We start from the raw sequence: 24,586 nt of genomic DNA, 5'->3' as shown, positions 1-24,586 counted from the left end.
TGGCCTTTCTGTGTGGAGTTTGTTCTCCTTGTGTTTGCATGGGTTTCCTCCCACAGTCCAAAGACACCTCTGGACTCTAAAATTTCCAATAGGTATAAATGGGAGTGTGAATGGTTGTCTGTCTGTGTGTGTGTGTCTCTCTATGTTGGCCCTGAGATAGACTTGAGGCACTGTGACAGCTGGGATAGGCTCCAGCCCCCCTGCGACCCCAAACAGGATAAACGGTTACATATAATGGTTGGATTGTCTGCCACTGTCCCCATTCTTCTCCTGCATAGTCTGTTTTTTCTGCCTCGCGCTGTCCATCTCTCCATCTTCCAGTGTCTGTACCAAGGTTTCTCACTTACAAAGATCAAAAAGAGAGGATTAGAGTGTGAATTGGGAACAGGAATAATGATGAATACCATATTAATCATGCAGAATCAGGGAGTGTGTGTCATGTGTCTGGTCACCGTGGAGATGGGATTTATCAGAGCTTAAGCTGCTCTGCTCACATAATCAGTTATGCAACTTCTCAATCCTTTGCTGCAAAAAAAAATAAAAAACAGGAATGTTAAAGCATGAGCACACGATTGCCGGCAGGTCTGTCTGCATGTCCTTTTCTCCCTCTGTTTACACGAGCCTCTCATCAAAATACTTCTATTTCATTATTGATGTCAAAGCCATTACAAAGATCAACGGCTTTCGGCTTGTCCCTTCAGGGGTCAGCACCCCAAATCACGTGTTTTGCACGTTGATTTGGCGTGAGTTTTTATGCCTGATGCCCTTCCTGTCGCAACGCTCCTGTTTTATGTGGGCTTGGGACAGGCACAAAGTTGGTGGGTTAGGATTCGAACTCGCAGTCTTCTGCATCCCAACCCAATGCTCTACACTGTCAAAGCCATTACAGTGTGTATGATGTGTCTGTCCTGCTCTCTCAGGTGGGGGACATTGTCATGGTGAGGGACGACGAGACTTTCCCCTGTGACCTTATCCTGCTCTCCTCCAGCCGTCACGATGGGACCTGCTATGTTACAACGACCAGCTTGGACGGGGAGTCTAGTCACAAGGTGCAAGGTGTTTTAAATTCATTTTGTTTTTCACTCCGCTCTGTTTTTTTATTTTACTATTTTGATAAGTCTTTTTTTTTTTTTATTATTACCTCAATACACATTGTACATATTTATCTAGAGCTAAAAAATAAAAACAAAAATAAATACATACCAATCATCTCCTAGTTACATCTCCTTACATGTCTTTGTTTGCTACTTTTTCTTGTCCTGTGTGACACTAAAGTGAATATTTTAGTGATGGGCATTTTTCACAAACGTCTGACATTACATAGGTAAAAGTATGATTTATCAAGTTTAATTAAAAATAATCTTTTCTATTTTAGATAACTATGTACATAAAATGTATAAAGATGGAGGTGACAAATTATCACACTGCATTTTATATTTTCACTTCTACTCCTTTGTCCACTTAAGCCACTCATCAGACCATTTGCCACAGTGTGGCATTGAGTCCTCCACCCACACGCCTCATACATGCCCTTGGGCATCCGCCTAATATGCTCGCCATCCCAGCATGCTGTCCTCGGCTGACCCAGGGAATGCTCTATAATGGCTCCTCCTTGCTGCCTCTCCCCAGTCATTTAGAAAATCTGCTGTAAGCCAGGCCGAGGAGTTGAATGAGCCCTGCTCTCATTAGTAGCTGTCTGTGACATTTTCCTCTGTTGTCCTCCTTCTTCCACCTTCCTACACCTTTCTATCTCAGACCTATTATGCTGTACAAGATACCATGGCCTTTAGAACAGAGCAGGAGGTGTATTCGCTACATGCCACTATTGAATGTGAACAACCGCAGCCTGACCTCTACAAGTGAGTCTGACATTCTCACTGATGAATTTTTATACATGGACTTGTAACAAATTAATTCTCGTTTGTTGCTGCAGTATGTCTTGACTGTTTTTTTTCCAATGACTTTTCCAGATTTGTGGGACGCATCAATATTTACAAGGACAAAGAAGAGCCTGTGGCTAGGTGAGTATACTTTATTCTTAGGGAATTAATCTTATAAATTCTTTCATTTTAGGCTTGAAATTGTCTAAGATTTATAAAATGTCGGAAATTCTGTTTTAATCTTGTAGACCACTTGGAGCTGAGAACTTGCTCCTTAGAGGAGCCACACTGAAGAACACACATCATATTTATGGTAGTAGTTCACTCTGTTTTTGTGTCTACTGAGTGCTGTCATGTTGCACAAATGATGGAGGATAGGCAGGTGGCATTATTGTGTTTTCTCTTCCCTCAGCTGTTGCAGTCTACACTGGCATGGAAACCAAGATGGCACTTAATTACCAGTCTAAATCTCAAAAGCGCTCAGCTGTAGAAAAGTATGAGTAACATCCCTACTCACCAATACAGTTTTTTTGAGGATTGGTACATTCCTCTTCCTGACCTTTACTTTTGTTGACTTTGCAGGTCAATGAATGCCTTTCTTATAGTGTATCTGTGCATCCTGATCAGTAAAGCGGTGATCAACACTGTTCTGAAATATGCTTGGCAGTGGTCTCCTGACCGAGATGAACCCTGGTACAACCACAGAACTGAGAACGAGCGTCAACGCCATGTGGTCCGCTCATCCACCTCAACTTTGAAAAGCTAAATATAGACACTTAAACTCAAATTCTATTTTCCTAAATCTTCATAGCTCTTTTCTTTCTTCCTCCCTCCTGCAGGTGATTCGTGCATTCACTGATTACCTGGCTTTCATGGTCTTGTTTAATTACATCATCCCAGTGTCTATGTATGTGACGGTAGAAATGCAAAAATTTCTTGGCTCCTATTTCATCACTTGGGATGAGGAGATGTTTGACGAAGAGCTGGGAGAGGGAGCTCAAGTCAACACCTCCGATCTTAATGAAGAGCTGGGGCAGGTACACCAGCACGCACGCATTCACAGAGACATATTTGTATACAGAATCTCAGTGTAGACATGCCCTTAGTCTGCCCTTCCTCCTCCAGGTGGAGTACGTGTTTACTGATAAGACTGGCACTCTGACTGAGAACAACATGGAGTTTATTGAATGCTGTGTCGATGGGAATGTCTACATCCCGCATGTCATCTGCAATGGCCAAATCCTCAGTGCTGCTTCCAGTATAGACATGATTGATTCCTCACCTGGAGGATACAGGAGAGTAAGTTTTTGTCTTTCTAAAATAAACAGGCCTTTTATTTCAGCCTTAATTCTAACTTTGCTGCGTCAACTTGGCTACATAATAAAGATGGAGACAAATGTGATTGAGCTTCACTTGCAGATTAACATGTTGAGGACTCTTGAAGTAATTATCTCTGACATTTTAATATAAACAAGTGTAAGTTTTGCTCATTTCCGCTGCTGATTAACACAGCCTCAAAAATAGCCTTGTCACCCTTAAGGGTTTGCTGCTCTTACATGGAAAAGTCCCCTGTTACACAGAAAAGTGATGAGCCTTGCATTTCTGGCAGCAGCAACAGTGATTTGATGGGAGTAAATTGAAGAAAAACTGTGTAGTCAGCATGAGCAGCAGTAGCTACAACAAATGACCTGAGAGAGAACAGAGTACTCCCTGCCAAAATGTATATGTGCAGAAGATATTTCTGGGAAATGTAAATGTAAGAATTAAAAAAAAAAACACAGCAATATCTAAATCACATTAAAATGCTATCTAAACAATGACAAGGAATAGGAGGATTTCTGTTTGAAAAAGGAAAAACATATATTGATTACTTTACCTCGGTGAGGCACCTTTGAAACTGTAGCATAAAATAAATAGTACAAGAATCTTATAATGCATTGTTATCTTTTTGTCTTTGTCTGTGTCTGTAGGAACACGAGGACCTGTTTTTCAGGGCCCTGTGTCTGTGCCACACGGTGCAGGTGAAGGAAGAGGAGACGGTGGACGGCATCAAAAGAGGCATCCACCAGGGCCGACCCACCTCGTTTTACATCTCCTCTTCACCGGATGAGGTAGCTTTGGTGGAGGGAATGAAGAGGTAAACACACTAAAAGACACGATTAGAAAAAATGTAGTTCGTAAGCAGTGGGGCAGTGTTTTCTGCGTACTTTATCTGCATATTAAATTTCAAATACAAGACTCTCTGACTGTCTGCATGAATGCACATACGTCAGATGAAAGAATGCCAATTTTTAATGGTACATTGTATGCTAATCTTTAATAAAGTTGGGATATTTGATATTTGGTATAGAAAATACTTTGCAGTCAAACACATTAGCTGAAATGTTGTGTCTGCAAAGCATCTTCACTTTCCGTTTGTTCTATGGGCTTTTGTCTTCAGTCTGGTCTTCAAGCAAGCGCAACAACCAAAATCTGACTGAGATCAAGAGAGTGATTTAGGAAGGTTGTGCTGCACGATGTGCAGCTGCAGTGTCCCAAAGTTAAGACAGTGTTTGTAAAAAAGAGATATTACTCCTTTCAGCATTTAACCAATTTAGATATGAACATCCCCAAAGAGCATTAAATTAGACCACAAAACAATCCCATAACTTCCTTTTAAATCTAATGTAAAGGAGTAACATAGAAAACATAGACAAGTAGAAAATGTTCTTGTGTTCGGCCTAATGCATATTGCACAGAGTTCACACTGTCATTAACTCTCTGTCAATAACACAGCCCCCCTACTGATTTCAGTGAGATCCCTGCGTTGGCACTGCAGTAATCAGAGGGCACTGGCAAAGAATCTCAGGGTCATTCAACAAAATGTTGGTCCTGGTTTGACTTTAGCTGCAGTGCAGTCTGACAGTACAAATCGTTGGCCAAGTGCTGTACGCATACTGGTAAAATACTTACAGACCCTAATGTCAGAGAAAGGGGAGGACATGATTGCAGCAGTAAAAAATTTACAGAGTTATATAATCCCACTTTATAGTATTATAAAATTGCTGTGCAGTGTTTTAGTGTCTGCTTAGCTTTAAGATCAAATTATATATACAACATAAACTGAGCTTTCTGGATTGTATTTCCTGAAATAAACACACCCATAAAAACACAGACCCTTACTTTTTTCTTCTTTCTTTTTTTGAACGTGGTGCTGTTTACAGTCTGAACTTTAGACACACATAAGACACATGGTCGCACACATGCCCCAACACTGGCAGTGCTCTCACAGATGTCATAAATGTGAAATAATATGGTGCGTGTGTGTGTGAGAGAGAGAGCCGTGCTTTGGTTACACTTAATGTGTCAGAATGCCTTTAGGCTTTCCGAGTGTGAAAAGAAATGAGTAATAGTGCATAGTTAACAGGGAAACCTTCTGTGAGACCTTTAATGAATCCTTTCCTCCTGTTGGCAGGCTGGGTTATACCTATTTGAGACTGAAAGACAACTACATGGAGATCCTCAACAAAGATGATGAGATTGAAAGGTTGGTCTGTTAAGTGCCCATTGTGGTCACACCGCAGAAGATGAAATAGCAGGATGTCAGTAGATGGAGTTGTGTCCATATATTACCTGCCTGCAGGCACACGGCCTTTAGATTGTGTTTCATGATCAGCAGAGGCTACAAAAAAACTGCGACCACAAAAGAATGGGTAGATTGTTGTTTTTAAAAACAGCTCAGTAAAATCAAAATGCTCAAACTGATCTGCAAGATTGAAAGGCAGCAAGATTTCATTAAAAAGTGGTTTTGCAGAAAGTGTCAAATGTGTTGATCTGTAGGAGGTATTCATGTAACATCCTCTCTCTCCATCACTCTCTGCAGTGGTCTGTCAATAGTGAGCTATTTTAAGGCAGCAGGGGAGCTGTGGAGGGGAGGGGGTTGCATGCAGCAAATGTGAAAACTTGTGAAGAAAGGTTATAGAGTATTTCGAAGTTTTTTTACACGTTTTTACCTTCTGTAGGGAATGTGAATCCGCTACAATGACAAAAAATTACCAAATGAATGGGGATGGTTGTAACACCGTTTGCATTTCTGTCAGTTTCTCAGAGACAGTTTATTCTAGAAAGACAACATTTTAATACATTAAATTGAGATCTCTCAGTTACCCATACACACTGATTTAACATCGGTACATGTGACAATATATGTACAATTTCTACTTGAGTAGTCATAAGTTGCAGCTGACCCCATAACGGGACGGTTACAAAAGTCCACAGGGATGGAGCTGTTGAAGGCACAGGCAGCGTAGATGGCACTAATGGAGCAATAGCCTTGACTGATTTTAAAAAGCTAACTACTAAAATACAAAAGAGGAAATATCTTGCTATTATAAGGAGTTCTTCAATTTTCCATAAAACATACATTTTTACAAGCCTTTATAATAATGTTGTACAGCCATGATAAAACATGCGACACTGTTGCTACAATAGCTTTGACACCTGTTGGCATCGCCTGTTACAAGCAACGCTGATTAACATGGTATGACTGTGCAATACCTCATGTAAACAGTTTGGACAGTACTTTATACTTTTTTGACTAACCAGAAATTAATGAACTGGTATAAAAGGCTTCAGTCCACTTAAAAAAGGGCAATGTGAAAACTGAGCTAGTCCTAAATGGTGGATTTTTACTTCATAGTGAGACTTGCAAAAACCCACCAAGGAATGAGTTAATGAAAATAAATGAGAAAGCTGACAAACATGCGGACCCTTTTATGCCAACAATATCTCTCCTTCAGGTTTGAGCTGCTCCATGTTCTAAACTTCGACTCTGTCAGGAGGAGAATGAGCGTGATCGTCAAGTCAAGCTCAGGTAAATGTCCTCTTACACCGGAGTGAAACAGAGAGATGCTTTGTCAAAATGATTAAAGTCTATGAACAAATACTATAATGTTTTTGTTGTGTGTGTGGTTGTATGATTGTGTGCTCTCAGGAGAATACCTGCTGTTCTGTAAAGGTGCAGACTCATCCATTTTTCCACGGGTGGTGTCTGGGAAGGTGGAGCAAGTGAAAGCCCGGGTGGAGCAGAATGCTGTAGTAAGTGTAGTGTCACCAGTATAAATAATAATAATAATAATAATAATAATAATAATAATTTAATTAATGAACAAACAAACAAACAGACAAACTGTAATGACTTTCCCAATGTATGTAAGGCATGATTATACTGTAACTCACAATGACTATTCGATATTTGACTGAAAATCCTCTCCCTCATGGTTGTACAGACCCCAGATTTAGTGTCATGGTTTAGTCTCACTGTAATTCTCCAATCAACCTCATTTTCAGCCATTTTTAAAAGCTCTAAAAACACATTGTTTGCTAGAGCTGACAAAGATATCTGGTGAAGCTGATGAAGATAGTGGAGCAATTAGAAGGGATATGAGTCCTTCACCAGGAAGAACTTTTTATTTCCCAGAGTGGTTTGTAAGATCAAAGCGGAGCTAATAGGAGAGGGAATACTAGACTTGGGCCTGTTTCACATATAACCTTCGAACAAAGTCAGGGTAATATCAGAATTCCAGTGTATGTGTGAAAGGGGATTCACACACCTGCTGCATATTTCAAGTTAAGCTGTACAAAAACACAATTTTTTGCTAACATGTCATCTATAACAAGCTTACAGTGTGATAATATGCACATGTTCATTGCACTGTCCTATAAAAGGGCCTTTCTTAACAACTTCACTCTGGATCATGTGACATCAGATACCCGCTAAAGCCTGTAGTTACATATGAAATCATAAATGAAGTCTCTATTTATCTTTCTCTTCACTGCAACACCAGGAGGGACTGCGGACTCTGTGCGTTGCCTATCGAAGATTATTAGAGTCTGAATATGAAGAGGCATGTCATCACTTGACCGAAGCCAAGCTGGCCTTACAGGACAGGGAGCAGAGGCTGGCACAAGCCTATGACATCATCGAGAGGGACTTTGTGCTTTTGGGTGCTACAGCAGTGGAGGACAGGTTTGTCACCATGGAGTTTGAGAGAGAGGGGGAAATAAAAACAGTGCATCAGCAGAGAGATACAAAACACAATTAAAGAGTCATGGGGCCTTCTCCAAATTAATGTTGTGACTCATGAGGGCAAAAAAATAGTCAGTCTGAGCTCAGACAGGTGACTTACTGCTGTTTACATCCTTGGTTTTATTATTTGCTGTGGTGTAACATTTGTTTTCTATCAAAAAAAGTTCAGTGCTGAAGTGTTTTTGCACTGAACTTTTTTTGACTAACTGGTCGATCAGCTCCCTGACAGTTTGACTTTAATTGATAAACCAGTGATGGGTAGGGCTAGACGTGGTCGTACATTGATAAATTATCAATATTTGTTGATTAATTGATTGACATTTTGATGGATGCTCTACCCCACCCAGCTGGAGGCTGAAAGTCTTATTGACTTATCGATGCACAGGCTCCAGGAGAAAGCTGCAGACACCATTGAGTCACTCCACAAGGCTGGGATGAAAGTTTGGGTCCTGACAGGAGACAAGATGGAGACTGCAGCAGCTACCTGCTATGCCAGCAAGCTATTCCGTCGCAGCACACAGATCCTGGAGCTGACCAAGAAACGCACAAAAGAGCAGAGTCTGCACGATGTGCTGTTTGAACTAAATAGGACCGTTCTCAGACAACGCTCTATATCTGGGTATGAGATCATGAGTGTGCATATGTACAGCATGTACTACAACACATGGTAACGGCTGTGGATCAAAATTGGATCCAGTCACAGCCTACAGCATGTGCACATTTAACTTTTGGTCAAATAAGTAGACTACAGCTCTATTGATTGGTCTATGATGTTATCTCCTAGGTTGTCGGTAGACTGCCTCGACTTTGGTCTGATCATCGATGGGGCCACTCTGTCTGCAGTATTAAAGCCTAACCAGGAGGGTGCTGGCCATAGGAACTACAGAGAGATCTTCTTAGAGATCTGTCGCAACTGTAGCGCCGTGCTCTGTTGTCGCATGGCACCACTGCAGAAAGCACAGGTGACAAAACTGCACTTACTTTTGCAAATACACTCCAGGCAGCGTCCTAAATGCCAAACAGTGGGAGTGATTTTTATTTGTTTGTTATTTTTTAATCTGCAGATTGTGAAGCTAATCAAAGCGTCCAAGGAGCACCCGATAACCCTTGCCATTGGCGATGGAGCCAACGATGTCAGCATGATCTTGGAAGCACATGTGGGCATTGGTGAGCTCATTACACCGTGATTAGAGGCTAATTACCTAAATCCTACATTACTAAATAGAAAATCTATTTTATTAGAGCCAGAGTTGACAAGCATATACAGTTAATTGATATTTTGGCCTAAAGCAAATCTGATAAAGATGCATAAGCCAATATTTTTCACGCATTTTTCACACATAAAAACATACAAACATAAAATGTTAACAAATATTTCTGGCAATAGCCCCTCAAATTAGTTTGAAAGATTTTTAATGAGGCAGGATATTTGTCACTGAAATAATATTCATAGATCAAAGAAACATTAAACATTTTTGAGCAGAGAGCTTGACTTGAAAATAAAGAATTCTAAATAGAGAGACTTCTTGTTGTGTAATACTTACGTTAAACGTACTTATTGCTGCATAGAATATAATTTTTCTTTTCTTCCCCGCAGGCATCATGGGTAAAGAAGGCCGGCAGGCAGCAAGAAACAGTGACTATGCCATCCCAAAGTTTAAACACCTGAAGAAGATGTTACTTGTTCATGGGCACTACTATTACATCCGAATTGCTGAGCTTGTTCAGTACTTCTTCTACAAGGTGCTAAATGAATGCCTCGTGCTCCCCAGTGGCTCACATTTTAATCACGTTATCGTAATTCCCAGTGCTACAGTGAGTTACAAAGAACCAGATTTTGCAGCTACTCTGGCAGATTATGGGATTCAAGAATCCCTGGTGCAACATTCTCTCCTGGATTCATGAGCACGATGATCAGTGTGGGCGGCTTCCACAGCAAGCGCTGCCCTGCCAACTGATTCATTTTCTCCTTTTGGCAGGCCAGCTCTCTCCGGCCCACTCACTGAGCTTATGGCACCGTCTCTGCATAAACAAAAATGTGTAGATAGTGGCATTTTTAGATTCTTGAAATACCTTCACATGTACTTGTCACAAGCTTATCATTTTCTCCACTTGTTGCCCCCCCCCCCAAATCTTTCCAGAATGTGTGCTTCATATTTCCTCAGTTCCTGTATCAGTTCTTCTGTGGGTTTTCCCAGCAGGTAAGTAGTTTATACTATGCTATGTAAGCACACAGTGTTATATGTACAGTGTTCAAATACTAGGTTCATACTCTCAGTAAGAGTTTTTTAAGAATTTTTTTTTATTTCAAAAAATGCATTATGTTTTTATTAATGGTGGATCCTGATCCATATTTGGCATTTATAGACAGCACAGAATATTCTCACCTGATTCCATTGTTTTCTTCAGCTCCTTGGGGTATTTTATTATCTTGTAGACCAGTGAGATTGCCCAAAAACTCAGGACTCATTAATCCCGTCTCTAACAGCTGTTGGCAGCACAAACAACATGGTATTCTACCTTCACAGCACTAAATGGCTGACAGGCTGGTTACCAGATGGTGAACACAGTGGTGCATTTAGCAGTTCAGAACTTTACAGATTTTGCAAATACTGGACATATATTTCCCACTAACTGAAAACCCTTTTGTTCTGGATGTGTAGTGAAGCAACTGTTTGTAAACCAATTTGCCATAAAAACTTTGTGAAGTATGGAACCCTTATAGTGATATTTAGCAAAAATCAAATCAGTTGGTCACAAATAAGCCAGTATGAAGGGGTGTGTGTTTGCACGAGCCTGACTTTATCTGCTTTATCAGGTCACGTGCCTTTTTTAAAAATTGTGGTTATTTCTTATACGTGTTGTTTTTCTGTGCTTATGTGTAAACATGGATGAATTTTGTCTCAGATTAGCATTTTTAAACCAAAAGCTTAGCATTAAATGTGTTATGAAGTTGTGGCCACGTATTATTATTTGCACCTATTATTACAGCTGTGGCCAAAACATACAGTAGCACCTTGTTACCTTCGATTGGTAAATTGTGGCCTTGGAATTTCTTTTTTTCTCCTGAATTTTACCAAAGGGGCAGCATAGTAGGATAATCATACATTTCAGCTTCTGTTTTCAACTTGTCACTCGTTCTAGATGGCCAAACCAAAATGACCAAAATGTGTAAGTGCAGCGTTACAAACTAAGATGGCTTTTCATTTCAAGATGTGTGAGTTTGTGTTTGTGTTTCTCTTCACAGCCTCTGTACGACACTGCCTATCTGACGTTGTACAACATCAGCTTCACCTCACTCCCCATCCTCCTCTACAGTCTGGTTGAGCAACACGTTACCATGGAGACACTGAAAAGGGAGCCATCTTTGTACAGGTAAGGAGAAAATGTTTGACCTCCTCTAAAAGTTCTGTTGAGTGTTACAATTAAATGTTTGTTGTTTTTTTCCTACCTGTTCTCTCTCAGGGACATAGCGAAGAACTCCCTTCTCCGCTGGCCTGTTTTTCTGTACTGGACATGCTTGGGTGTGTTTGATGCTGTCATCTTCTTCTTTGGTGCCTACTTCCTGTTTGACAACACCACCTTCACCAGCAATGGACAGGTGAGCCTCTGTCTCTTTGACAACAGAGGTGAAATGAGTAGAAATCCAATCATTCTGTGGCTGTTTTGATGTGTCCTTCAAGGAAACTAAAACATAATGGATATAGTTTAAGCACTGTCTTTACCCACATTCATCCATCTCCATTGGATTTACATGAAAGAGGAGTTTGGTGTTACGAGATGACTTGCTGTTATGGATGTGAAACAGCAAGGTTTCTGTCCTGGGGCTCCTCTATAGGTCAAAAACACTGGATCTCCATTCATATCGGCAACGCTGTAGCATTTTTCTCTGTATTGTTAATTTGTATCACGTCAACAGTTTTGATTGCCTTTGGTCCTGTTTTTTAAGTTTAAACATCCTGGAATTCATTTTATCCTTTTGTCCTGATTCTTTTCTCTTTTCTTCCCCCTCCTTCTCTCTGCTTCCTTTCTGTTTATTTTGCTGTTCTCCTTCTTCTTCTGGTTCTTCTTCTTCTTCTTCTTCCTCAGCTTATGACCACCAACACACAGATGGTAAGCCTGTCTCCCCCTCCTGTCAGCTCTCTCTGTCTTTCACGCTGTTTTAGTTCCTGTTGTACCGTTTTAAGCTTTCAGTTTCTCACCTCACGTCATCAATGCACTTTCATTTTAATGTGTAGTTTTCTAGTGTTCCATTAATCTGCTAATCTCTGTAAAGCCCTGAATCCTGTTTAGCATTTTAACAACTTCAGTGACATAGTAGGAACCTTAGATGTTCCCCCCACCTTCTATACTTGTGGTTTGTTATGGTAGCAAATAGATTGATGGTAGTATGTAGTATACTGTAGATTTTGATGCAACATTTTGTTTTCTTTTTTGTCTTACGTGTTTGTGCATTTTTGTGTGTGTGTGTTTGTCCACGTATTTGTGATATCAGTTTTCGGGTTTTTTATTTTGTTTTTCCAGTGCTTCAGCAGTTGTGGATTGACTGAGCTGTTTTCATCTTGTTATGCCGTTGACAAACAAAAAAAAGAATAATGAATAAAAAATAAAAACTTATAGCAAAGATTGCTATCAACACACAGCAGTGTTTCTTACAAAAATCCTCCCTCTGTCCCCACCCACCTCCTTCGTTCATTCGCTCCTTGCCAACTCTCATTCCATCTGTTCATTCCTGATGTCAGCTCGAATCTTTTAGGATTTCCACAGGTAGGAAAATGTGGATGCTGAGAGGTGAAGTGAAAGTTTTCTTGGTTTATTGGCCCCAAACCATAATAGAAGGGTTTTACTCTTTTTCAACAGATTACATTTTACCACAGCAGATAGGGTGTCTCTGCTCTTTTTCGTGCCCATAGATGCACTGTAAAACTAATCAATAAGGACTAGTATGTATTGTATGTGGCTATTGACCTCCTACTTCCTGTCTTCCCTTGCAGATGTTTGGGAACTGGACCTTTGGGACCCTCGTCTTCACCGTTCTAGTTTTCACTGTCACACTCAAGGTGTGTGAACATGTGTTGATTGGAGGAAAAAAAGCTCTCAACACTATTGTGTAGCATAAACCCTGCCTTCATTACCATTGCAAATGTTCAGTTGTGTGTAGACAAACTTGCAGCACACATGAACTATTATGTTCTATACATGTTTGACCACACCTGCTGCTCAGTTTGTGCAACAGTAAAACCCTAAGGCTGACTTGTTGACTATATTGATTGTTAGAGTGTTTACTGTTAATGTATTCTGTTTTTCAGCTTGCGTTGGACACACACCACTGGACCTGGATCAATCACTTTGTCATCTGGGGGTCACTACTTTTCTACGTTATTTTCTCTCTTCTCTGGGGAGGCATAATTTGGTATAATGTTATATATTTCTAATAGCATCTGTAATGGTTATGTGGGTTATTATTTTTCTTGGTAAATGAATCTTTTTCTGTATTTCCTGTTGCTGATCAGGCCTTTCCTGAACTACCAGAGGATGTACTACGTGTTTATGCAGATGCTGTCCAGTGGTCCAGCCTGGCTCAGCATCATCCTACTTATTACGGTCAGCTTGCTGCCAGATGTCATTAAGAAGGTCCTCTGCAGGGCCGTATGTCCCACAGCTACCGAACGTGCACAGGTAGGATGCATGAACTCTAGTTATGCTGAAGCTATAAATAGACAAGTTAGGTTTTAGAATTTCCCCTATATTAACTTCTGATAGTGTGAACTTAATACTCTGCTAAAGCATTAACCAATGACTAATTAATGCTTTCTGATTTTTAAAAGAAAATCACTTGTTGAATTGCACCTTTCACAGTACATTTCAGTTCAAAGACTGACATGACCTAGTATAGTAAGTAGAATTCTCTCAAATCCTAGCTCATACTTATTTTCTGATAACGCTGAACTATATGATTAAGCTGCAAATCTATTCCACTCTTTTAATCATCAAGGAAGATTATTAAGCTTTGGGCATCAGCTTGATTTAGCGTGACTTCCTGTTCACTGTGCCTTTGCATCACCTTCCTTTGAAGCAAGCTTTATCACCAATGAAAAAATGAGTGAAAGTTCTGACAGATTTGTTCCTCCTGTGCTCTTTCTTCTCTTTTCTCCCTTGTCACTGCTCCCTGATGGACTGCACTAATGAATTCACACCATCAAATATTGTTCCTATCTTCCTTTTGCTTTCATTCACCCATTTTTTCCTCATCCTCACTACTGCCATTCTCCTTTTTCTTCCTCTCTCTTCATTATCGTCTCCTTTCTTGCCCCCGTGTGGTTGTGACTCTGCCCTCTGCACTCACTTGCTCTGTCATGGTAACTGCAGTCTACTCGCCCGTGCCTTACCGTGGAGCCATCCACCATCTTCATGCTTTCTCAGTCCTCCAGCAGAATGAGTTTCTGATTTGCCCAGAGAGACGAGAGGAGCAGGAGGAGTAGGTGACTCTCTCTTTTAAGCCGTCATCTCTGTGTGCATGGTGGCATGTTCCGGTATAAACCACTCATAACTGTTTCAACACCTTGCTTAACCTTAAACTAACTAGTAGGATGCTACAGAAAATGCTACAAGGTCTGGTTATGTAAGCCAGGTTACATTTGTAGTAGTCCTTTCCTGCCAGATATGAAATCACCATTTCACTGTATATTTCATGTGTTTTATGCCACTTTTGTATATGTTATTTAAGAACTGTACAGTAAGTTGCATGCACTACCATGTTTTAATTGATTGTGACCACATCATGTTGTTGAACTGTTAAATGATTATTTGATCAATCAGTTGATCAAAGATAAAAAGTTAGTGAGAAAATCAGATTCAATTTAATTTTTCAAAAATAGTGAATATAAAATGTAAAATAATTGTTCAGATTTATTGTTGAGACCTTTTTATCGACAAAACATGAACAACAAATCAGTATCTGCAAAAATATCAGTTTATCTGATAATATATGGACTGTTTTTAAGCAAAATGCAAAACAATCTGGTTAGTGTATGCAGTAGGAATACTGGCTGCATTGTGTCATTTTATGCTGAATGTCCTAAATCTGATTTACAAAAAAGGTTTGCATCCCACAGCAAGGATTGAAAACATGCACATGTTGCATTCATATATATTTCTGAAATGTATATCGGGTGATCAGGTCAAAACTGAACAGTGCTCACGCATGTTTATGGTTCAGAAGAGCACTGTTGAATTGACAGTGTGCAGTAAAAAACATGTTGTCTAGTAAACATAAAGTAAATGTGTCATCAGTATACTGAAAGCCTGACCTGTCAAATTCAGAGTGTCAAGAGAAGAACAAAGCCCAGATGCAAAGTTTGCTAAGGTATTTAGAAGTCCATAAATACCAAAAAGCCACAACAACTGATTGTTGTGGAGTGTTCTGAAATTCCTTCAGTATTTAAACCTGTATTCTGATGCCAGACTTCAGTCAGTTTTAACTGGGACCGGCTGGATATTATTAGTTACAAGGCACAAGGTCTGAGCAGATTCCATTGTCACTTCCTTTCCTGTAACATCGTCCACAGAAGGTAAAGACAGCTGGGGCTTTGGAGGGCTGCGTGGCTCCTGGCCCTGCAGCGGGAGGCAATGAGCAGGACCCGCTCTACCCTGATAGGAGCTGTGAGAGAGACAGCGGAGAAAAATCTACTAGGACCTATGATTCCATGATGTCACATGGCCACAGCACCCTGCTCAGCAAACCCTAGTGTCCCCCCCCAGGTGGGGTAGGGCCACCATGGTAACAGCACACAGGGATTTGACGTGGGGACCCGAGATCCTAATGTTCCTGCCGTGATGCTTCGTGCTGCTCTGCACTGCATGCTGTGGAGCTTTGGCTCAAGCTTGGGGGGGTGGGGGGTAGACTGGGCCAACATAAGTGCATCTGCATGAGGTTTCCTTCCATCAAACCTGCTTTCTGAAATCACAATCTTCAGTTAAACTGCAGTGCTGCTGTTGAAGTGTGCTGTAATTCTCACCGCATGTGATGATGGAACTGAACTTGACTTGGGTGAAATAGAATTTTATCTTGTTATTATTAAACACGTGCTACTTCAAAATCTATTGGCACGTCTGATGTGGGCTCCAGCAAACTGTGAACTTGTGACTGCTTTTTGGAGATGTAGTTAACTTTCCTTACTTCATAATCATGTAACCATGACTTTTTTATCGTTATTGATCAGGAAGGTTTATCAATTATCTACACTTTTCCATCCCTCTGAAAAAGACCTTTACCTTCTGGTTGTAACCCTGCTTCTCAATCTTGTGCATTAATCGATGCCCTCACTGATTTCAAATTTGCCTCCTTTAAATTCTTGTTTGGGTAGTACATATCAGTAAATGCCATTAAACTTCCTATATTAAAATAGCTCTCTTCTTCTGGCTGAAAAATGCCTCCAGATGATGGCACTTGGAGGGACCTTAATTTTAGATTATGTCATCTTGTCACTCATCCTGTGGAGTTTGTAATTATGTTGAACCTGCTTTTCCAGAGCTCCTCCAGATGACATAAACTGAACTATTAATGTTGAAAAACTCCTCAGAGTGATGTCATCTGGAGGAGTTTATCAGCTAAAAGCAGAGAAATATTTTAATATAGGGAAGTCTGAGAGGGGTTTAAAAGCATTAACGTACTTTTACACCCTAATCTAAAGCCATAGAAAGCAAGTTGAAAATTGGTGAAGTCGCCCGTTAACCTGTCTCACACCTTTCCTCGTTCAGTTTTATGGCGTGATCTGCATGTTTTCACATTTGTAGTTTTGAGATTTCTTTTCTGTTGATCCATCCTCCCTCCGTCTCTCTGTAGGATCAGGACAAGCAGTTTCGGGGTGGCCTGGCCGAGTTGACTCCACTGTCCTCTTATCAGTCCTACAAAGGCACAAGCACAGACTCCTCTCACCTCCACCTTGGTGCTGCAGAGGCGCTGTCGCTCTGCAGGTCTGATCCCTTGCCACAGATACTATTGGCCCACTTGGCCGAAGGTGAAGGGGCAGACTTGTGCTCCCTCAGCCCCTACATGCTCTGCCTCTCAGGGGCTGGATTTGCCTACTACGCTCCTGGGCCAGAGACCTCTGTGTGAAATACACAGACTCTGACACCATGTGTATGGGAATCCTGTTGGTTAAACGTTACAGCATACAGTACATCCCAAGATCTGCATCTCAAGGAACAAGGATTTATCGATCAAAATACAACCATGTTCACACACTTTAAAAGCATGGGTACTCCATGCCGAGTTCACCATGTGCATTTTCTGGGCTTCACCTGAGTGGATAACCCTTTAGATATTAATGCCCTGACTCATCACTCCCATAATTTGTATTTTTTTTTTGTTTCCATATCTGGTCTAGCTGAAACTCCTAGTTAAAAAAAGTCTAAGAACAAAAGGGGAACCATCTGCGCAGCAGGTGCATTATTGGAGCTGTCCAGTTAACGAGTCAATAGACTGGTATTTTGTATTCTTAGTCCTTAGTTTCAGTCCCATGTTATTGCCTGTTCCTTCACTTTTGTGTCCTTTTTGCTTTTTTGTACATTTATGTACAGTATGTGGTCTGGCCAAGTAAGGGGTAGCCGTCAAGCTTAGCCCTTTAGGTGTGAGTGTGCATGCATGTGCGTCAGTGTGTGCATGAATTTGCCTGTTATTGTACGTTTGTATGCGTCACACTTTTGCCTTACAGGTAACCACACAGCAGCAGGCTAGGAGCCAAAGGAGAAAGGTGTCAAAAATTAGAAGTGGTGTATTACAAAGCCTTACATACACACACACACACACACACACACACACACAGAGAGAGAGAGATATATATGGGGGCGAAATAAGAAGAGGGATGTGCAGTATTCTAGCCACCCTGCCTTAATTCATATACCAGTTTCAGTGGATTATAGTTCTAGATCAATTTAAACATGTTTGTGAGAGGTTCAGAGGACTTTTATGTTTGGTACAGTGGGAATTTCTGTCCTTGACCTTTGTGATAGTGTCAAGGATTGTTTTACATCCTATCTGTCAGTGTAGCATATCATATCACTGCTGCTGTCTCAGACATGGTTCATCTCAATCTTTGACACCTTTTCTTTCCCCTGAACTGTGAGCACACTGTACCCACTCCTGCCCCCATGTGGCCATGTTGAGCAACAGGAGGAGTCTTTATTTATGGATGTCCTGATTTACTTACTATTCCTCTCTGTTGCATTGTTCTTGCGTGTTTGCTGCCATGCTCTGTGTCATGCAAAAGTTAATGTAAGAATGCTATTGTCATGTTGTGGTAAGGGGGTTTAATTAATGAGTTTTCTCTGTATTGTTAAAAAAGAAAAATTGATGGCGGTCCCTGTTTCTGTATGGATGTAGCTTGAAAACTTTTGACGTACTTATGTTGTAATGAGAAGTCTGTTGTCAGTAGGTGGAAGACTTGAATTGGCGATGTCACAATCAAATCAATGAGAATGTTGAATTGATATGTCCATCATGTCCTCCAGCAGAAGATTGTAGCTTATTATGGATAAACCTCTTTTCTGTATTTCTAACATCTGAAGTTCTCATTGTCCAAAGCATATCTGTCGAGTTATATAGCGAGTAACTGACTCTGGAATTCTTGAATGTCAGATTGCAAAGCATTTTTATATGTTAATACAGTTTATTTTCATACACATCACCATCTGCCAACATGTAAAATTTTAATAACAGGTGTTTAGAGTAGGTTGTTTTTTCTTGTTTTTTTTTTTTTTTTCTTTTTTTTTTACTTCGGCACAGATGATTTTTCAATTTGGTTGAGGAATTTTCTCACTCAAAAACCCAAAAGCCCCAACAAGCTCAATGATCTGACCTCAGCTGTTTTACAGGAAGGGCCTTGGTGTTTTTAATGCAGTGTCCTCCCACACTGTGCTGCTGCCATACCGTTTCTAGACTTTTTCTACATGTCATACACCAATCCTACAACTGCAATGCTGTGAGGTCTAACTTACTGTCATAGTGTGATGGAAACAGTTTTTTAGCAGAGTCCTTCATAGCTTAGATTTTCACTACTTGTCATTTTTGTGTTTATATTTCCATATTTCTTTTGCTACTTTTGTATCCCAGAGAGAAGACTATATTTTAACTCTGTTAAAACACGTGTTCCAAGTTTGTAATTAAAATAAGTTATATAATTCAATATAGATTTACCGATGGTGTACACACACTGTGTTCTACCACAGATCAGTTGTCCCCTGAAAGCACCATCTCTTTGCTGTTGACTGGGGTTTATGAGCATTCACTGTTCCTCACAAGTTAGTTTTCTAAAAAACAAAAAAACAAAAAACAAAAGGGTGTAGTAGGTGAGATAAAAGTGACCAAATAACTTGACTTGGAATGGACAGATTGTGTCAGCGTCTGTGTGAAATGGGTTTATTGCACCAGCCTACTTCTGATCAGAATGTCAAACTGCTTTTCTACGTCCATCAGCACAACGGTGCTCATCACTTGTCACTCCTGAGCTTGGCTAAGATCTGAAATGTCGTCTTCTATGCTCTGAGCAGCGCGCTTCATATCATACTTTCAGTACAGCACTGTTTGTATTACTGAACAGGTTTTGACCGATGCTTTTTTGGGGGTGGGGGGATCAAAATGTTAAAACTTCACTTATTGACTTTTTTCCAGCCTGTCTGTAGCAAATGAGGGCGAAGCACTGTATTGTCATTCTGCTTGTAATAAAGAGAGTGAAAACATTTACTACTACTTATAATCTTGTTCATTATTAGTGTTACAGTCAGAGCTTAATCATATCATTTATGCATATTCTGCCATTATCAAGGTCTGATATTTTAACCTGTCCTCACATTTCAGGTCCTGTCATTTCCCACCAGTCCAATAGTCCTCAGTCGGTCTTCATTATTTACAGGTGAAACACAGCAGGCTGCCTTGTTTTCCCTTATAGAATAAGCTGATTATTTTCCAATTAAAGGACGAGAAATCTCTGAAATAGTTTCCCCTTAAATTTCTGGATTAATGAAACATGACGCTATAGCATTTTAGATTTATGCAGAAACGGTACCAATAAGGTAAAAATCAATCAAGTCTTACAGGGTTACTATTAAATTACCATAATAAAAAAGAACAAAGTTAAGAGTTGATCCTCAGTGCTTTAACTAAAGTAAGAAAATTGTAATGGTACTTCTTGTAGTAAAGTACCTTTGCAGGTAAGTACTTGCAGTGTTTGTAGCCTACCTCTGCACTGCTGATGGTTAAAAGTAAAGTAGTGGCTTTTTGCATTTCTAAACATTTTTCATCCATGTCCAGTCTTGATGTCTACATTACGCAATTGTCAACAATTTGATTCAGGTTTGCTTGTAGCAAGTGCTAGGCTTAATTAGAGGTGAGGAGCCAGCAGCAGATTTGTGGTTACCTCCTGTATTTGTTACTCTTACTTTTAGTCTTTAAACACATCTTCCCCTGACTAAAGGGATTTTAGGCAATTTACCTTTATTTTCCTGTTCAGCAGGCCATTCAGCCCTCTGGATGAACCTCAGTCATTTTTGTCATACCCATCTGTGGTGACATGGTGGCAATGCAGTATAATGGATGGTGCACGACAGTGCTACCGTTTTTCCATGACGCAGCTGTTAGGCCTTTCCTCCACACTGGATGTCACTGTTGCATCGGCTGTTCGAAACTGCAACACTGACCTTCAATTCCCCTCCCCCTGCTGTATGCCTACACAGTACACAGGTTTGCATCATCATGTGTGATGAAGCATACATGTGGGAATGAGCCTCCTGCTCCAACTCCTCCCCATCTCCTTTGGCGGCAACCCGTGCTCTGCATTTCTCTCTGCGAGGGAGTCGTCCCTGCAGCTGAGGCTGTCACTGCTGGAGCGGCTTTATCAAATCCATCTTCAATTGCACCGTTCTCACGAGCATCTCGGCACTGCCAAGGTGCACACACCCCCTGTCTGTCACGTCCCTACATCTCCAACATTCGTTCTAGGGAATCATATTCTGAGGTATTCTGCTGCATCCTTCTTGTGCCTGTTGCTTGACTAGGATTGTCACCGCAGCATCCCCATCTCCCATCCTTCCCACCATCATCCAGTCTCTACAGCACAGTTCAGGGAAAACAGGCAAGCTGTCACTTCTTCCTGCAAAAGTGTCTGTTGGCTGGGCAGCTGGTTTTCCGCTGTCCCTCTGGAGGATGATCCTGTGGATGAAAACAGAGGAGATGGCCCTGGGGGAGCTGCTGGAGAGACTGAGGACTGTAACTCAAAGCATAGGTGGGTGAAATCAACACAATAAACACAAACTACAATCACAGGTAATTGTATTCTGCAACGCAAAGGATTAAACATGTATGTTGGAAATCTTTATGTAGATGAAATGCTTATGCTATTCTGTATTCAGCTGCAATAAGAGACAAAAATACAAAGATTGCATAGTTCAATTTAGGGCCAATATTTTAGTTTATGAATAGAGATGCAAGAACATTATGCAAGCTTTATTTTTTTATTTGTGCACTAGGCTAATGTGGTTCTGTTCATGCTGTTTCTGCCTCAAGCTAGACAGGTGCTTGGCTAGCAAGCTGTGTTTTTGTTCAAAGATCTGCTTATATTTTTTGCTTGCAGAGTAACGTGATATTGACCCATTTTTTTGTTCCAGTAAACGAAAAGGCAGTGCCTGGTGTTGAAATTATTAATAAGCAAGTGTGTTTTTTTTTCATTATTATACTTTCAACACATCTTATGTCAAATTTTATAACATCTGATTTGCAGACAGTAGGCTGCAGCCAGATTGATATTTGTTTGATATTGATATATATTTTTTCCAATGCTACCTCATTTATCTGTTTACTTCATCACTCCACCCTAATCAGTTACTAGTATTTGGCTCTGGTGGACACATTCAGCTCAGACCTGTCCCCTCCAGCTGCAGATGTGATCTCCTGATGTTGCTCCTTAAACCCAGAACATCATGATTTATTGCTTATTATTCAAAAACCGATTTTTCTCCTTCATCAGCTAATGTGGTTTCTCACTGCCCACACATAGCTAAACGTACTACCTCGCATGCACACACACACACACACACACACACACACACACACACACACACAACGAACCCTTGGTCCGTAGATATCTAATTTCATGTGGTGCTGGTAGAGTTTCACTGGAGGGCAGTTGGCCATTCAGTGATGACTGACCTCACTGCAGCTGCATTAGTAGCAACTGTGTATGTACAGCTACAGTACAGGTAAGTCCAATAAAAAGAAATAATGGTTTATTAATACACTGTGCCATATACTTCTTCTGTGGTGGTGCAGCTCTTGGTTCAACCGCTTTATACAGCACAGTGGGCTTTAGTTGCATTCTCTCCTTCTCAGCACCAGTATGGCAGTAGTGAGTGGGTGGGCATGAGGAAAGAGGGGGACATGGCAACGATGAAGGTGTTGGAAAGAAACGTGCTAAAAGCAAAAATAAAATGCAAATATGCAAATGATACAAAATGGTTGTAATTTTCTCTTTTACATGTACAGGATCTGCAGATAATGAGTGTGCGCAGCTTTGCCAAATAGATATGGAGCCACTAGAAGCATTTTGTATTTAAGCAAATGTGACAGGAATTTTCTGTGGCAGGAGGGTGAGGGCTGTAATCGGCTCAGAGAGGAGAGTTACTAACACTGATCACAGAAGACAGCAGAGACAAAGGGAGAGTGAGGAAAAGGGCATTTAGTGAAACAGAGTCAGCTGGGGATAAGAAAGGTTTAGCCTGGTCTAAACTGGTGAGTTGCTCACCTCCTTTCAGAACCCCGCTCATTTTGCTTTTCCCCACAGGAAGAGTCAGACACACCTTGTGTCTTTTGCACCTCCTGCTTTCTGACCTTGCTGTGCTATTAACATGAGTGCACATGCAGTGTCCTCAGGCTGATAAAAATCATGAGGAACCATTTTCATCCCACAGTGTGGCTGCTCTCCTTTTTTGGTGAATAAAGTCATTGGCAGTGATCCCGTCTGTCCATCCATGAGCAGCACTGAGTGGGCAGAGCTGTTTAGCAAAGCTTAGCTTAGACGATAAAATGGAATTCATAAATGTTAGCATTTCTTCATTTTATATGATTGCATAAAAACAACCATGTCTCACATGACTGAGGATCAGTCCAACAGCAGTAAAAAATATTTTCTCTGTTTACCATCATCACTTAGCAAGTTACCCTGCAAATGTTTCTTTACTAACAGTAAACACAAAAAAGGATGCATGGTAACTTCTAGAAGCCATCAACAAACATTTTATTTTATGGAGTGAATTATTTAAAACCATGGTAATGGAGGATTAATCATTTATGGAAGTAACTGTTATTTGCAACCTTAATCACAGACAGCCTCTATAACTCTAACTGGGCATTTGACCTACTTCCAGTCGATTTAAAGGGACATATCCAGTTCAGTGCATCATAAGTCTTAGCTTTTCAACAACAATATGTTCATCTGCGGCCGGTGTCGACTTGGGTGCTGTTTTACTTATACGGTAGTAATTGTGGTGTGAGTAGTGCATATTTACACCTTTTGGGTCTCCAAGCAGCTCCACATTGACCACATTGACATGACTTCCTGGTTGCCATTTGATCTAATTTGCTGTCTAGTACTTTAATTTGATATTGATCAGGTGGTCCTCCTTTGCACTGTTTGGATTTTTTTAATGTTTTTTTGATCAGGCCTTTAGTTGTTCTGCATAAGCAAGGTGTGTTGTTCATCCCTAAAGGTGGAGCAGCTGTATAGCCAGATGGATCCAGCTGGTCACTATTAGTCTCTGGTTAGAACTAGCTAAAGCCAGAGAGTAGATGGTTAGTTTATTTTGTCTTTCAGTAGGTGTCTTTACTAATCATCCTAATTGGTCATAATGTCAGGATTTCCTTTTGCCTTTTTTTATTTGTTTTTGCCACACTAGCAGCTGGATGGCAGTGTTCACCTGTTAGTTGGTCAATCGCCTTGTCCAGTCTATTGGATGGATTGCCATGATGTTTTGTACCGACATCCGTGTTCAGCTAATAACTGCTCTTCATTATTTTGGTGAACTTTTTTTGAGGAGCTACAGAGTTCATGTGCTGCTGAAATGCAATAATATTGGTGATCCCAGTGTTTTTACTGCCACACAGTCATTAAATCCAAATTTTCACAAATCCAAAATTTGTCCATTACTGTATATTTATATTTGTGTCTGTGTTTATGGACAAATATCCGAAAAATTAATAACATTATCATCAGCCTCAATTGAGGTTTGCATTTATTTGTTATCAGTTCTGAGGGTCTTTGTTGATTTTAGCAGCTTCCAACATCATGTTCAAAGGCTCTGTAAAAGGCTCTGTGTTTGAGGTATAATGACACATGCAGATACATGTGTGCGTAAGGTCAGGATGAGCCACAGATGAGGAAGCACGCAGGAGGTGGGAGAGGCTATATAGGAGGGATTAGATCTAATTAACAGAGGACTCGGATGGAGTGGGGAGTTAAGGGGGTGCACAGGGAGATAAATAGGGGCGGCAAGGGTAAATGTCACAGAATAAGAAACTGATGTTTTGTGTCTCGTTCGCTGCAGTTGTCTCATCAGTATGTGTGAGGGTGCAGCTTTCATTTCTACTCTA

The 24,586-nt window shown here is 40.6% G+C and overlaps 2 protein-coding genes across 10 annotated transcripts in view; both read left to right on the top strand.

The window, feature by feature from the left end:
* Positions 1 to 19,690, top strand: part of LOC137133561 (phospholipid-transporting ATPase IH-like) — a 31,007-nt gene extending 11,317 nt beyond the window's left edge. The window contains exons 6-31 of one of the 8 annotated variants that reach the window (XM_067517287.1): positions 921 to 1,049; positions 1,756 to 1,859; positions 1,971 to 2,021; positions 2,129 to 2,193; positions 2,293 to 2,374; positions 2,463 to 2,613; positions 2,720 to 2,917; positions 3,006 to 3,179; positions 3,851 to 4,017; positions 5,335 to 5,406; positions 6,659 to 6,732; positions 6,853 to 6,956; positions 7,706 to 7,887; positions 8,333 to 8,566; positions 8,732 to 8,909; positions 9,012 to 9,114; positions 9,545 to 9,690; positions 10,089 to 10,148; positions 11,195 to 11,322; positions 11,413 to 11,548; positions 12,037 to 12,060; positions 12,942 to 13,007; positions 13,257 to 13,360; positions 13,461 to 13,626; positions 15,516 to 15,727; positions 16,793 to 16,932. In XM_067517287.1, the coding sequence (XP_067373388.1) occupies positions 921 to 1,049; positions 1,756 to 1,859; positions 1,971 to 2,021; positions 2,129 to 2,193; positions 2,293 to 2,374; positions 2,463 to 2,613; positions 2,720 to 2,917; positions 3,006 to 3,179; positions 3,851 to 4,017; positions 5,335 to 5,406; positions 6,659 to 6,732; positions 6,853 to 6,956; positions 7,706 to 7,887; positions 8,333 to 8,566; positions 8,732 to 8,909; positions 9,012 to 9,114; positions 9,545 to 9,690; positions 10,089 to 10,148; positions 11,195 to 11,322; positions 11,413 to 11,548; positions 12,037 to 12,060; positions 12,942 to 13,007; positions 13,257 to 13,360; positions 13,461 to 13,626; positions 15,516 to 15,695 (3,078 nt within the window). In that variant the 3' untranslated portion in view covers positions 15,696 to 15,727; positions 16,793 to 16,932. Of the gene's footprint in view, positions 1 to 920; positions 1,050 to 1,755; positions 1,860 to 1,970; positions 2,022 to 2,128; positions 2,194 to 2,292; positions 2,375 to 2,462; positions 2,614 to 2,719; positions 2,918 to 3,005; positions 3,180 to 3,850; positions 4,018 to 5,334; positions 5,407 to 6,658; positions 6,733 to 6,852; positions 6,957 to 7,705; positions 7,888 to 8,332; positions 8,567 to 8,731; positions 8,910 to 9,011; positions 9,115 to 9,544; positions 9,691 to 10,088; positions 10,149 to 11,194; positions 11,323 to 11,412; positions 11,549 to 12,036; positions 12,061 to 12,941; positions 13,008 to 13,256; positions 13,361 to 13,460; positions 13,627 to 14,316; positions 14,430 to 15,515; positions 15,728 to 16,792 lie in introns of those variants that run through there. The other 7 variants (XM_067517289.1, XM_067517292.1, XM_067517290.1 and 4 more) reach the window with 7 other exon arrangements.
* A 964-nt stretch (positions 19,691 to 20,654) lies between these two features.
* The window catches only part of mcf2lb (mcf.2 cell line derived transforming sequence-like b), a 35,124-nt gene continuing 31,192 nt past the window's right edge, over positions 20,655 to 24,586 (top strand). The window contains exon 1 of one of the 2 annotated variants that reach the window (XM_067516751.1): positions 20,655 to 21,227. In XM_067516751.1, the coding sequence (XP_067372852.1) occupies positions 21,149 to 21,227 (79 nt within the window). In that variant the 5' untranslated portion in view covers positions 20,655 to 21,148. The remainder of the gene's footprint in view (positions 21,228 to 24,586) is intronic. The other variant, XM_067516753.1, reaches the window with a different exon arrangement.

Source organism: Channa argus, chromosome 9 (genome assembly GCF_033026475.1).
Source record: "Channa argus isolate prfri chromosome 9, Channa argus male v1.0, whole genome shotgun sequence".
Lineage (NCBI taxonomy): Eukaryota > Metazoa > Chordata > Actinopteri > Anabantiformes > Channidae > Channa > Channa argus.
The sequence above is the reverse complement of the archived record's forward strand: the minus strand, read 5'-3'. Positions and strand labels throughout refer to the sequence as shown.